The sequence below is a fragment of the Electrophorus electricus genome, chromosome 3 (assembly GCF_041902795.1).
Source record: "Electrophorus electricus isolate QZ-2024a chromosome 3, ASM4190279v1, whole genome shotgun sequence".
Taxonomy (NCBI): Eukaryota; Metazoa; Chordata; class Actinopteri; order Gymnotiformes; family Gymnotidae; genus Electrophorus; species Electrophorus electricus.
In genome coordinates, this window is record NC_137499.1 from 11,116,156 (window position 1) to 11,128,270 (window position 12,115).

Sequence of the window (12,115 nt, forward strand, 5' to 3'; positions counted from 1 at the left end):
CAGCGTGGATAGCTGCAAGGCTAACCCTACCCTCACATCCACCTGGCTAGTCTTGCAGTAATTCCTACTTCACTTTGAAAGCTGCTACAGTGAACTCATTTGATAGGTCAGTGTCTTCCTGAGTTGCCGCTGATAAATAAAGTCTGGTGTCCTCTTTCTGTGGGTGGCAGACAGTTCTGACCTCAGCATGTACACGGACATAATAGTGTGTGTTGAGCTGATACAAGTTTACCAGGCTGAGCTAAGCATGCTGGGGTTTTTTTGCATGTCAGTGTTACTGCTGGTTTGAGTTTGGACCCATAGTGAGTCCTGTGTCAGTGTCGATGCTGGGTTAAGTGTGGACCTGTGGTGACTCTCAAACTGCAGACTTAAAGACATGACTGGTGAGAGAACATCCCAGTCTCTCTAGGTGTTGCGCTGTCAGTCAGCACGGCAGGCCTGGTGTCACAACTGTCTGGTTGTTGCCCACGGGGCAAACCTACCCCCTGCACACATGAAAGCTCAGGGACTCAGGGCCAGCAGTTACAGAGGGACCAAAGACAAGACTGACTTAAGAAACACAAACTGTGTATGTGTGTGTGTGTGTGTGTGTGTGTGTGTGTATTAATCATTATGTTATTTTCTTTTTGGAGCTGTAACGTTCTACTGCATGATGCATTTAACTGCAGGCTGTTCTCTCTGAGCTGAACCATACACGCTGCCAGACGTGTCTGTGTGGATCCGAAGAGTGGCAGTCAATCCTTACTGACAATAAAGCTCAAAAAGTCAATAAACTATATAGAAATCTGATTCAGAAATGTCTGTCATGCTCAAATTACCAGGGGTCTGTGATGTGCATATTTTTTAATTATCTGTGCTTAGCTGCTGACGTTTATTATGGTAAACTTTCCCTAAGCTTGTTTTTCAGGCTTTGTATAAACATGGACTGCAAGGTTTGTGTAGGGCCCTAGCAACTGTATCCGTGGCAGGCCAAATGCTGACCTCTGTGCCCCGGCCCTGGAAGGACGTGTGTAGGCAGCAGGAATGGTCAGAGATGGAAACACGCTTGACACGGGGCGCTATTCCTGGAGCGCCCTGGCTTCTCTCATTCTCACCAGGCTAAAATAGCCCTCCTCCAGACCAGTGCACAGCCGGGGGCCAAACGCTTTGTTATCATGGGACTTTATATTTGATTAAAATTGCCATGGCTAATGTCCATTCCTGACAGGAGCATGACGTGAGGATCGGGTGCCTGTTACACATTCAGGAGATAATTGATGTTTTTTTAAATACTTTATTCCCACTGAATTATCCAATGAAAATAATATTCTACAGTAGTTAATAAGTCAAGTGCATAATGCAACATTTTCAAGTATCTGACACTCAGTTGTTTCAACTGTATTCTACAGCTAGTGGATCCAACTTGGACTTCATCTCATCAAGCGCAGTCTAACACAGGATGTACAAGTGTGAGTCTTGTCATCTACAGAACACTAAAGATATCAAAAAATAATTCAATATGAACAACTGTATAAATACAAAAGTAAAAAAGTCAAGTGGAAAAGTGGAAATGGTGCAATTTCTTTGTACAAAACTGCTTTGTTAAGATTGCACACACTCATCACAGTTTTCAAAAGCAGCTAGACTGTGTCCCGACTGACGGTGTATATCAACATTTTGTTTTTAAATCCCTTTCTCTAACCTTTTCCCACAAAACCATAGTCTTTGTCTCCTATAAAGTTCACAAATCCTTATTCCTCTTCGGCCTCTTCATAGTCATCGTCGTCATCTTCATCGCCGCCTGTTCCAAAGTCCATTTTCACGAGCATGGCCTCCACGTCCTCGGTGAACAGTGTGAAGTGGTCCATCTTCTCAAAGCCGGGCTCCGGCCTCTGTATATGGGAGTTCTTCGCCGTGTCCTTAGCCTCCGTGATGAGCTGCTTGGCGCTGATGAGGAACTCTGCAACACTGCTGTTGTTCAGGCTCTGGGAGGCTTTTTCCATCAGCGTGGTGCTGGCCTGCAGCTTCTGGCCGTACTCGTGGACCAATGATCGCACCAGGGCCGTCTTATCATCCTGCTCCTGGCTGATCGTCTCCAGCAGCTGGGCCTTGCGCTCCTCCAGGATGGCGTAGAGCAGGTCGAACTTCTCCCCCAGCCTCTGTTTCTGCCGCTGGCTGTTCTCCTCCACGGCCTTGCTGGCGTCCTCCAGCTGGGCCAGCGTGGCCTGCACGCAGCCCTTGCTGGCCGCCAGCAGGTCGATGGCGTTTTTGAGCTCCGCCTTCTGCGCCTCGCAGACGTTCTTCAGGGTGGACACTTCACAGTCCTTGTGCTTGCCAAAGACCTTGCACATTGAGCAGGTGGGAACCTGGCAAGTGACGCAGTAGATGTTGATGCGCTCGTCCTCATGCTCCTGGCACATGGGCTCCTTGGCGTCTTTGGCCTTCAGAGGTGGCTCGTTTCCATCGCCATCGCCCCCGCCGCTGCTCTCCAGCTGCTGCTTGTAGATGTCGATGATGTTCTCCACCAGGAGGTTCCTCTGCAGCCCGTAGACACCGTGGCGGTCCAGGACCACCTCGAAGCGGCAGGTTGGGCAGCGGAAGATCCCTCCCGAGAAGTGGTAGGGGTTCCGGGAGTCGTAGAGGTCATTGGCGCAGCCGCGGCACAGGTTGTGCTGGCAGGGTAGTATGACCACAGGCTTGGTGAACATGTCCAGACAGATGGGACAGCTCAGCTGCTTCTCCAGACTCTCCAGGGGACTCAGGGCCCGCACTACCTGACCCGTCTGGATGTCCATGTTTGTGCCCTTCTTCTCGCTGCGTTCCTTCAAGGTTCTGGAGCTTCCCTGCTTGCGTTTGTCCTTGTGGAGGTTTATTCTGATCTCCCAGCAGGCACCCTGGGCTTATATACCCGCCCGCTGCCCATGACACTCGAGCCAAGCGGCGGCCGTGACCAGATTCCTGCCTGCACTTGTTTGTGCGGCTCAATTCGGAGAAAACATGCAGTCTCTTAGCCCTGCCCATCGAGACCAGTCACATGCCAAACTTAGCAACAACCCCCCCCAGCCCGAGCCCCTCTATCTGTGTGAGCACTGCAGCAGGCAGATCAAACAGCCAAACAAGTCCCATGTGACCACCGGAAGTGCAACACAACCTCAGTTTGTTTTCTGCCATTTATCCATTTTACCCGTGAGCTTCTGAATGAGTTTGGTATGTGTAGTCTCCACAGAAGAAGGGCCAGTGGTCAAACCTGCAAACAGCATGATCTTCAAAGATGTTTACAATTTCTTCCCTGTATGCATGTATGTTTGGATGGTTCTGGGAGGCATGGGAAGGTGGATGGATCGAGCTCATTCCATAATAAAAACTGATCCCACCCTCTTGGTTACAGCGCACTCTTGCTCAACCGCAGTGCCAGCGCTGTAAACACACACCATCACGTGTCCTGATTCCATGTGCTTGGCCGCCCCTCGAAAGCAGCTTGTGAAATTTTCCTCTGAAAGTGAGGCGCTCATTGTCCTGGAATGGAAACGTATTCCAGAATAACAAAACCGTGTTCCAGGATAGCAGGTGCTGAGCCACACGCTAGCCCAGGGACACAAATATCAGGAAAACACTTAATTAATTGGCAGGGGGGGGGGGGTTGAATTTGTTTACTTGTTTGGTTGTTTATATGTTCTAAAAGATGAAAGGGGGCGGTGTTTTATTTTTAAACTGAAAATTGATATAAACATATTTTATAAAGGCAAACTATGAATCAAGTGATATATTACAAACAATAATAAATAAACAATATTTTGTGCACTCTCCTCCTTATTAAGAGATCCGTTACAAACTGCTCTCAGCTGGCCAAAGCTCCCCTGAAGTCTTGACTAGTGTAAACTGACAACGTGCAACCAACTGTTAAACGTGAGATTCACTTTAGTGAAGATTACTGTCATTTGTCCAATTACTTTTGGTCCCCTGAAATGGCAGAGACTACATATAAAACAGGCTGCAATTCACATTTGGTTCAATCCATGCAGAATTGAACATTCCGGAATCAAAGCTAACATTCCTCACTTCAACCAGTCACTGCTGAGTTTCACACAGCAACTGGGACTGAACTAGGAAAAACTTAATAATTCGATTTTTGTTTAGATTCCAGGCTTGTGTGCGTGTGACCATCTTTTCTCATCAGAATTATTCTAAGTCTTGTTCTCTGCCTTTCACCACTCACACATTTATCCCTAAAAACATGTCATCTTGGTGTCCTACAAAACAACCCTTGGTCATCTGACTGAATCTGGATATTCTTGTTAAAATTGGTTCATTTTTCCTAGAACAGACCAGAATGTCCTCCAGGGACCTTAATGAAAGGTCAGTCTGATTATATATTATACTGCCAGACAATTTACAGTCCACACACACACACTCACACTCGACTTCTTCCATGTAAATATAAACACACACGTGGTCTTGATATTGCATCAACCTTGGACACTTGTGTCATGTATCACATTCCTATGTGTCCATGGCAACAGAAGACAGGATTCCGGAGTCCACCTAGTGGAGAATGACGGATGGCCAGAATGAGTTTCTGGCCAGTTTACTCTCTCTTATTGGCACTAACGTGCTTTTCTTAATTAAATTATACAGTACATCAAAAGAAAATCAATAGAAGTATAATAATGAGTTTGACTGATATGACCTCAAACAACATACAACGATGTCAAACGGAGGGTGTCCGTGCCAAAACATAATAAAATATATCTTGGAAACTGTAGGGACCAAAAAGCCTAGACAGAGATTTTATGAAGAATACGTTTTGAAAGGGTGTAACTGCGCAACACGACCACTAGGTGGCACAGTATACTCGATTTTACGAGTTCTTTCTTCTAAGAACTTCTATTATTGTAAACACTCGACTTTCTCGTTATAGCCTCAATGATATCCTAAGTGACCGTTTTCAAGTCTTTTTTAAAAATTGTATATAGTGTTTAATATTTTTTCTTGTGACTAAAATGTATCTTATTAACTCAATATATAAATTGAAAGTCATGGTTTAACGATCTTAATTCACGTATATCAGTCTCATCTCGCATTAAGACACATCGTTTGTCTTTAGAAATAAAGATCGGGGTTTTTTTGTGTGCAATTGGTCATTGGGATATCGTTACAGTCTCTGACAAGTAAAACACAAAAAAGGGCCAATTGTACACACCACGCGCGACAAATCCCGACGAACGGACGCGTGTCGGTCCCGGAGCTGCGACCTCACGCGTTTCCTCACTGGACCAACATCTCCGCGTCCGGGCGCCTCCGCAGTACCGATGTGTTGTCCCCGTGTATTGGTGCGTGCATACGACACGGTGACGTGCCTTGCAACACGGCACGGAGGAGCCCTCCGCTCTGCGCAAGCTTTGCCGTCCGCGCGAGCGAGATTCCTGCTGACTTCAGTTCAACTGGACCGGCGTGAAGTTCCCATCCGTGTTGTGTTGTGCATTGTCTGACAGCGCGCTCCGAGACGGTACGTTTGTGGATGTATCATTTCCCACACTTAAAGAGCACGAGGAATTCTGTTTCACGTGAGAAGGGATGTATTGGGTGGCACGGAATGTAAACTTAGCGTGCAGGTCTGACATCACTGCTGAAAAACTGTAAATAACCGTGTGAGACTGTAATAGGATGAATCATCTTCCCCTTATATCTGTGCCAGTATTTTATACAGAGTGAAGAGACTTGGTATCTGTACTGTAGCACCTGAGACCTGTTCCTCTAGACACCAGAGCTAGAAGCTGCAATAAAGGTTCAAGGTTGATCTGGCAGTGGTTAGTACATTTACCTGACACTTTTATCCAAAGCAACTAGGACTGAGTACAACCTGAGCAATTGACAGCTAAGCATCTTGTCAGTGGCAGGGCTTGAAGCAGCAACCTTTGGATCACAAGTGAAGGAGCTTGACCACTGAGCTACCACTGCCACTGCAGTTAGTACAGATCAGCTCCCTGCTCTTCCTGTTTTTGTGTCCTGGACCTGTCCTGGGTCTCTCCTGGACCTGTCCACGGTCGCTCCCGGACCTGTCCTGGATATCTCCCGGACCTGTCCTGGTTCTCTCCCGGACCTGTCCTGGGTATCTCCTGGACCGGTCCTCTGTCTCTCCTGGACCTGTCCTGGATCTCTCCTGGACCTGTCCTGGACCTGTCTTTGGTCTCTCCTAGATCTGTCCTCTGTCTCTCCTAGACCTGTCTTTGGTCTCTCTTGGACCTGTCCTGGACCTCTCCTGGATGCAAACGCCTCTTCCTCAGCAGCAGGTTTTATGGTGCAAAAACGGCATCATTCAAACAGGAAAGGGTTGCTGATTTTATGGAGTGGAGGATTAACTGACTATTATCCAGTCTGTTAATACATTATAGCCACAAATTCTCAGAGGTAAGAATTCTCATGATTTTCCCAAAACTCCAAGTGTTTTCTCCACTGTTGGTGGTTAAGTTACATGTATTGTCAAACTGTGCACTTTTATCTTGTACCTTGTGTCACAAACTTCACATATCCCTTTGAAAACATAAAGAGGAACGTTAATAAAAGAGGAACGCTAATAAAAGAGTTCACATTTCCAGGAGGCCGTGCAGAGGAATGTGCAGGAGGAGAAGTTTTGAAGGATTTATCATGCTGAGAGCTTCTTCTCTCCACGGGGCAATCTGAAGATCTACATCCCCCCTGCACTTCTGCAGCATCTGATCGTAAATGGATCAGTCCCCACAGAGCCCTCAACCACATCTCCTTTACAAATCTATCTGCACAAGGACAACTTTAACCAGGACATAATGAGTCTTGGAAATGGGCCAGCACATAGCAGTGAGCTGCACATCCATGTGGTCGGGGCAATTCCGACTAATCCCAAAGTGGACTTGTGTTTATTTTCCCGGCTGGGCGTCCGTGCTGAACAGACGTCCAGGGTTCCGGGAGGAACAGCGCCTCGGCCCAGCTGAAGCGTGACACGGTGGGGAAGGAGGGCACCACGCCACTGTTCAATCCCATGAGCCCCCCACGTCAGCCTCTGAAGTGCCGCCATACCCCCACCCACAGCCCAGGCAGCGGGCACACCAGGCCGACTCCACCCGGGCCGTTGCATGGAGACAGACGTACACAGCATAAATATCCACTCTACTGAGGTCATGCGCTGCTGGGGTTTTATTAAGCTGCCAATCATTTTTTAATTACCTTAAATAACAGGTTCTTGTTATCTTTAAAAATAGTTAGTTCTTCAAATGCACATTCAAAAGGTATACACCTTTATCATAAATCCCTTTAGTTTAAAAAAGGCAAAAATGAGTGGAAATGTAGTGATTTTATTTTTCACTGAAAATTATTCAGACAGACGCTTTAATAAAATGACGTTGAAGTGTTTGGACAGTTACATGTTTGGGGTTGGGGGGGGGGTTAGCACTTCTGAGCTTTAAATTTCAGACACCTGGAGTACCCCCCCCACACACATACAAACACACCTGCTCTCACTCTACCCCCCCCACACACATCTGCTTTTGCTCAGTCATGTCTCTCTGTGCTCAGTCATGTCTCTCTCTCCTCAGTCATGTCTCTCTCTCCTCAGTCATGTCTCTCTGTGCTCAGTCATGTCTCTCTGTGCTCAGTCATGTCTCTCTCTCCTCAGTCATGTCTCTCTGTGCTCAGTCATGTCTCTCTCTCCTCAGTCATGTCTCTCTGTGCTCAGCCATGTCTCTCTGTGCTCAGCCATGTCTCTCTGTGCTCAGTCATGTCTCTCTGTGCTCAGCCATGTCTCTCTGTGCTCAGCCATGTCTGTTTGATTTTTTGTCTTAGAATTAGTTTTGATTCCCATAAGTGTTATTATTCCTGCACAGATCATGACAGTCAGAAAGTCTTTAACTTTGTTGTTTCAGGTTAAGTCCAGTGTGCTGGAACAGAGAGTCCAAACCCGAGTCTCCCTGTCTAAGTCCCCCTACAAGACTGCACTATATTTCCCCTCGACCGTATTACAATGACACTTAAACCTTTACGGAGCTCCTCCAGCGCTGGCTGCCTCACTATAAAAAGCGGCTTGAAAATAGCACGAGTAAACCGCTAAGTGTTTTACTGCTATAGGAGCATCTTCATGGGCTGGTTGTGGAATTTTAATCAGAGCCTGTGAATGTTGTTCCTCTCATGGAGTGGCAGCGGAGCGGTTGGGCGGGGGGTGTGGAGTGAATGAGAGGCTCACATCCCTGGGGAAAGAGATCATATCCAACGGCATGGCAGTCAATGCGCAAAGGAACGCTGTTGCTCCACACAGGAAAATGCAGTTGGATTAAAATGAGATTACCAAGATTACCCTCACGTCAAGAAAGGGAGAGTGAGAGGTAAAAACAGAGGATTAGTGAAGCATGCAGTATCCAGGGTTGATGGCGTTATTCGCTAAACTCAATCACCCGGTAAATAAAAGTGCTGTTTGCCTGTGGTGTGAGTTCTTGGGTCAATGGAGCCCAAGCAGAGACACCCACGACAGTGTCCACCTGGCCCTGGAATTAACCTCTGTCCACTGTGATTTATTCGCGGGGAGGATTAGGGAGATGTCACACGGATCGTCGGGTTCCACTGCAGCTCGTAAAGACGAAGTCGAGGTTCATGACGACAGTTCTAGCACAGGCTGCGCAATTAGTTTGTTTCTGGAGTCTAACGTTAGACTGAGCCACCACGGGGGCTGCATGTGGAAGCCACCAAAACTGGTTCATGGTGCCACTTTAAAACTAACTGCAGGTCATCACATCAGAAGTGCCAGGTCTTTAACTTTGCTATCTCGGGGACTAGAGGTAAAAGGCTTCTGTGAGTCATAAAAGATCTTAAAAGAAGAGCACTGATCCTGGATCAGTTTCCCCACTTGTTTTACAGCCTTTTGATGTCTCTGCTTCTGCAGGAGCTGCAATGTTTACATTTGAAAGAAGAAACTAGGTCTTCTGCAACAAAAGGCTCTGATGCTCCACTTTTCACAGCTCACCATTGGGACTGTACTATCTACTTTTAGCCCAAATTCATCACAGTTTGCCAAGAAATGGACTTTGTGTGTATATAACTTTGCCTATATTCAAATTAAAATAACTTGCTGGTTGTATATAATAAAACACACTGATTAGAATGCTGACCAGTGTCAACTGGATATTCTGTAGCAGATGCCAGAGACTTTTTATGGCCACAGCCGGAGGTTGCTCTTTAAATCTATTAATAAAGAAGAAATCTCTCTTCTACAACATGCTGTAGTTGTCCATAATAGGTTTGTAGAAGGTCTCCATACTGCAAGGATTTCATGCACTGTAACCTCACTGTGGGTGGCTCATGTTAACTCTGGAGTGTTCCCGTGCTCACAGACTGCACTCTGAGGGACAGCTGTGTAGTCTGGGATTCTGAAAACACCCGTAAAACAAGGCCAAGCAGCACACATTGCCCTGGTTGCCTCTCTTACGCAGGCTGTGGGGCCCCAGGTGCCTGCCGCTCTGGAACTGAGGAGAGCATATCCAGCTTCTCACAGCACAGACCAACGTCATGCCATGCTCCCTCTTACTGAACGCTAGGAAGGAACCCCCCCCCCCCCCCCCCCCCGCCAACGATTACCTCATCTGGGCGATAAGGTCGCTCAGTTCTTGTGCTCAGCAAACGTCTCAGGAAAGGTTTTCGTCTGCAGAAGGTCTGGGTGGGTGTGAGAGTCTGAGCCCTGCATGGAGCTAAAAATATCTCGTGTTTCCTCGCCCTGTGTCCCTGTGCTTATTAATGAACTGGAAATGTGCTCTACCACTTAATAAGGGAGTCTGAAAAAAAGAAAATATTCTTAACCCCAGGGGAAAAAATAAAACTTTTTTAAGATAAAGATAAAACTATTTGTCACTATGGCTACTCAGAGGTCAGTCACAAGGCTCTTGGTCAGTATTTCTTGGCGTTCTAACAAAAACAATTCCAGGTCTTCAACTAAAAATTTTGTTATGCATGCCATACTTCTGAGGGACGTTTGTCTTATCTAAAAACAAACCAGATTAATTCATCTAAAACTGCTCCAATTTGGTTCTTAGTCAATTTCCCAGCATTCTTAGATCAGATCAGAGCTGAAAGCCTTAATTGGGATCTTTGTCAGACTGTGTGGGACTGTGGGTCAGCACTGGGTTAACGGCACTCCTGTTAACCCTTCATCCCCTGGGGCGCGATGCAGGAAAAGGGGGGACGTTCTGTCCTGCCACTCTGCATCCCCTCACAAGCGTCCCCCGGGAAGACTTTTCTCAGAAGTGTTTTTTTTTTTTTTTTTTTATGTCTCCTATATTGCCTGTCTGCTGGCTTTGAAGTGGGCTAGCCAAGAAGGCACCTCGGATAGCGTGCTGTCCCGGGGAAGCGTGTTATCTCCTCGGATGGATTCGGCCATCGTTCCGCAGACAGCGCTGCCACGCGGATCTGCAGCCTCCCTCTCTTCCTCAGACCCGAGGCGTGCATCTCAGCGTGGAACACACAGCGTATGTTTCCCTTTACCTGCTCCTACGGCTTGGCTCCCATCCCAGAAGCGAGAGCCTGGAGGTTCCGAACCCCTCCTCACAGCTGTTTTGTTTTCGCCATGTTGCTGCCGTGGAATCTTTTAGTTCTTGGTGTTTGTTTTAAGCTGCGTTGGGACTGCGGCTCTGCGGTTCTGTCTGAGTTTTATGCAGGGTTGTCAGGTTCCCCACCGCCCAGACCACTCTGGAGACACTCCCTCCCTCTCTCAGGAGGGACGTCTTTCCTTGTTTTTATTTAACTGTACTCTCAGTTAAGCTTAATGCGACCTTGAGCGTTTTTAAATAAAATGTCAGTTGAATTATTAAACTCTTACCAGGTTCTTTTTTTTTTTTTTTTTGAACACAGATTTGGTAATGAAGTCATTTTTAATACTCAGATCAATGGTGGTTACCACAGAAATGTGAAAGGAATTCCTCTGTCCTTCCACACACACATTTGCCCGTCGGCTAATTACACTTATTCTGGGGATCCCAGTTCCATGGAGATGCTAAGGGGATTAAACGTAATCTGTCTCCTCCCAGGTGGGATTTATGCTCCTTTTGTCACGTTAGTTAGTGTCAGCCTTAGGAGAGGGCTCCACTTATCTGAATTAGCACACAATCGACCCCCAGTAAACGGGGTCGTGGAACGGAGGAGCGGTCACGCTCTTCCTCATCCCAAACGGTCTTCCTCATCCTTAATAACCCCCACATACATACTTACATGTCATACCAGTGAAGCAATACTCAGTGCGAACAAAACGAATCTAAATCTAATTCACACCGAATCCGTGAAACCGCTCAGAGGAGCGGACCAGGTGTCCGCGCAGCACCGCGCTAAGTCTCTGATACGGATGGTTGCTGAAGTCCACCCTTCAGAAGTCTTACATCTCTAAATCCTCAAAGCCCAGTTTTGAGTTATAAGTTTAATATCTTCCAGTGCAAATGCGGAATATAGTGCTGGGTGTCTTGTACCCACTTGGCTAGCAGTCCTGGAGCTGACATGCATGCGTGGTTGAACGATGACTATGCCAGTGGCCTTGATGTGCAGGAGGAATTTACGGGCACGTGTTAAGCATTACGGTTTTCATTATGTCTGATAGTCCTGCTGGGCTCCCCGATAGGCTTTAAAAACGCAATTCCAGAATACGTCTACGCTGAGGAAGTGAATTATGGTCCGTGTAGCAGTGGAAGCCTCATCCGCTTCCTGGGATTTGGCCCGTCAGCCATCGTACCTGTGAGGAATCATACTCACGCTCGACAAGCTTCTGCTATCTCCCCTGTGTCTCTAGTATATCCCGCACGTGTTCCAGCTCAAACGCCTGGAACCCGTGCGGCCTACACAGCTGCTGCCAGGGGCCGTAAAGCAAAGCGCTTGAAAAAAGGTTTCAGCACAGTGGCTTTGCCACTTCCTGTGTGCTTGCCTAACTCACTGCAGAACATTTATTTTAAATAAAGATGCAAGAAGTAAAAAACAAGATGGATGGGGAGTGAGCCTGTGGTTGGCTAATGTTGCCAGTCATCATATGGAGTTTCAAAATCGATTATTTCCAGAGTCTTACGGCCAAGTTCTTTTAGAGATTCAGAATCAGTGAAAAGTCTTAATCATAAACTGCAGCAACTAACTGCATTTGGCCTTT

The 12,115-nt window shown here is 47.0% G+C and overlaps 1 protein-coding gene and 1 long non-coding RNA gene across 3 annotated transcripts; one reads left to right on the plus strand and one right to left on the minus strand.

The window, feature by feature from the left end:
- Window positions 1-1,257: 1,257 nt before the first annotated feature.
- On the minus strand, window positions 1,258-2,879 carry trim63a (tripartite motif containing 63a). Its single transcript, XM_035533731.2, has one exon. It carries the CDS (start codon window positions 2,772-2,774, stop codon window positions 1,731-1,733), a length of 1,044 nt encoding a protein of 347 aa, XP_035389624.1. The 5' UTR covers window positions 2,775-2,879; the 3' UTR covers window positions 1,258-1,730.
- A 2,448-nt stretch (window positions 2,880-5,327) lies between these two features.
- Window positions 5,328-9,215, plus strand: LOC113574011 (uncharacterized). Of its 2 annotated transcripts, XR_003410277.3 has the most exons (4): window positions 5,328-5,485; window positions 6,199-6,387; window positions 6,576-7,130; window positions 7,875-9,215. It is a non-coding gene; the product is annotated as an uncharacterized LOC113574011 (long non-coding RNA). The 2 variants fall into 2 exon arrangements; XR_014122586.1 differs by having other exon boundaries at window positions 6,576-9,215.
- The last annotated feature ends 2,900 nt before the right edge of the window (window positions 9,216-12,115 follow it).

Bases quoted from the DNA above. Each gene is read 5' to 3' on its own strand.
- trim63a (XM_035533731.2), bottom strand. From the start codon at position 2,774: ATGGACATCCAGACGGGTCAGGTAGTGCGGGCCCTGAGTCCCCTGGAG.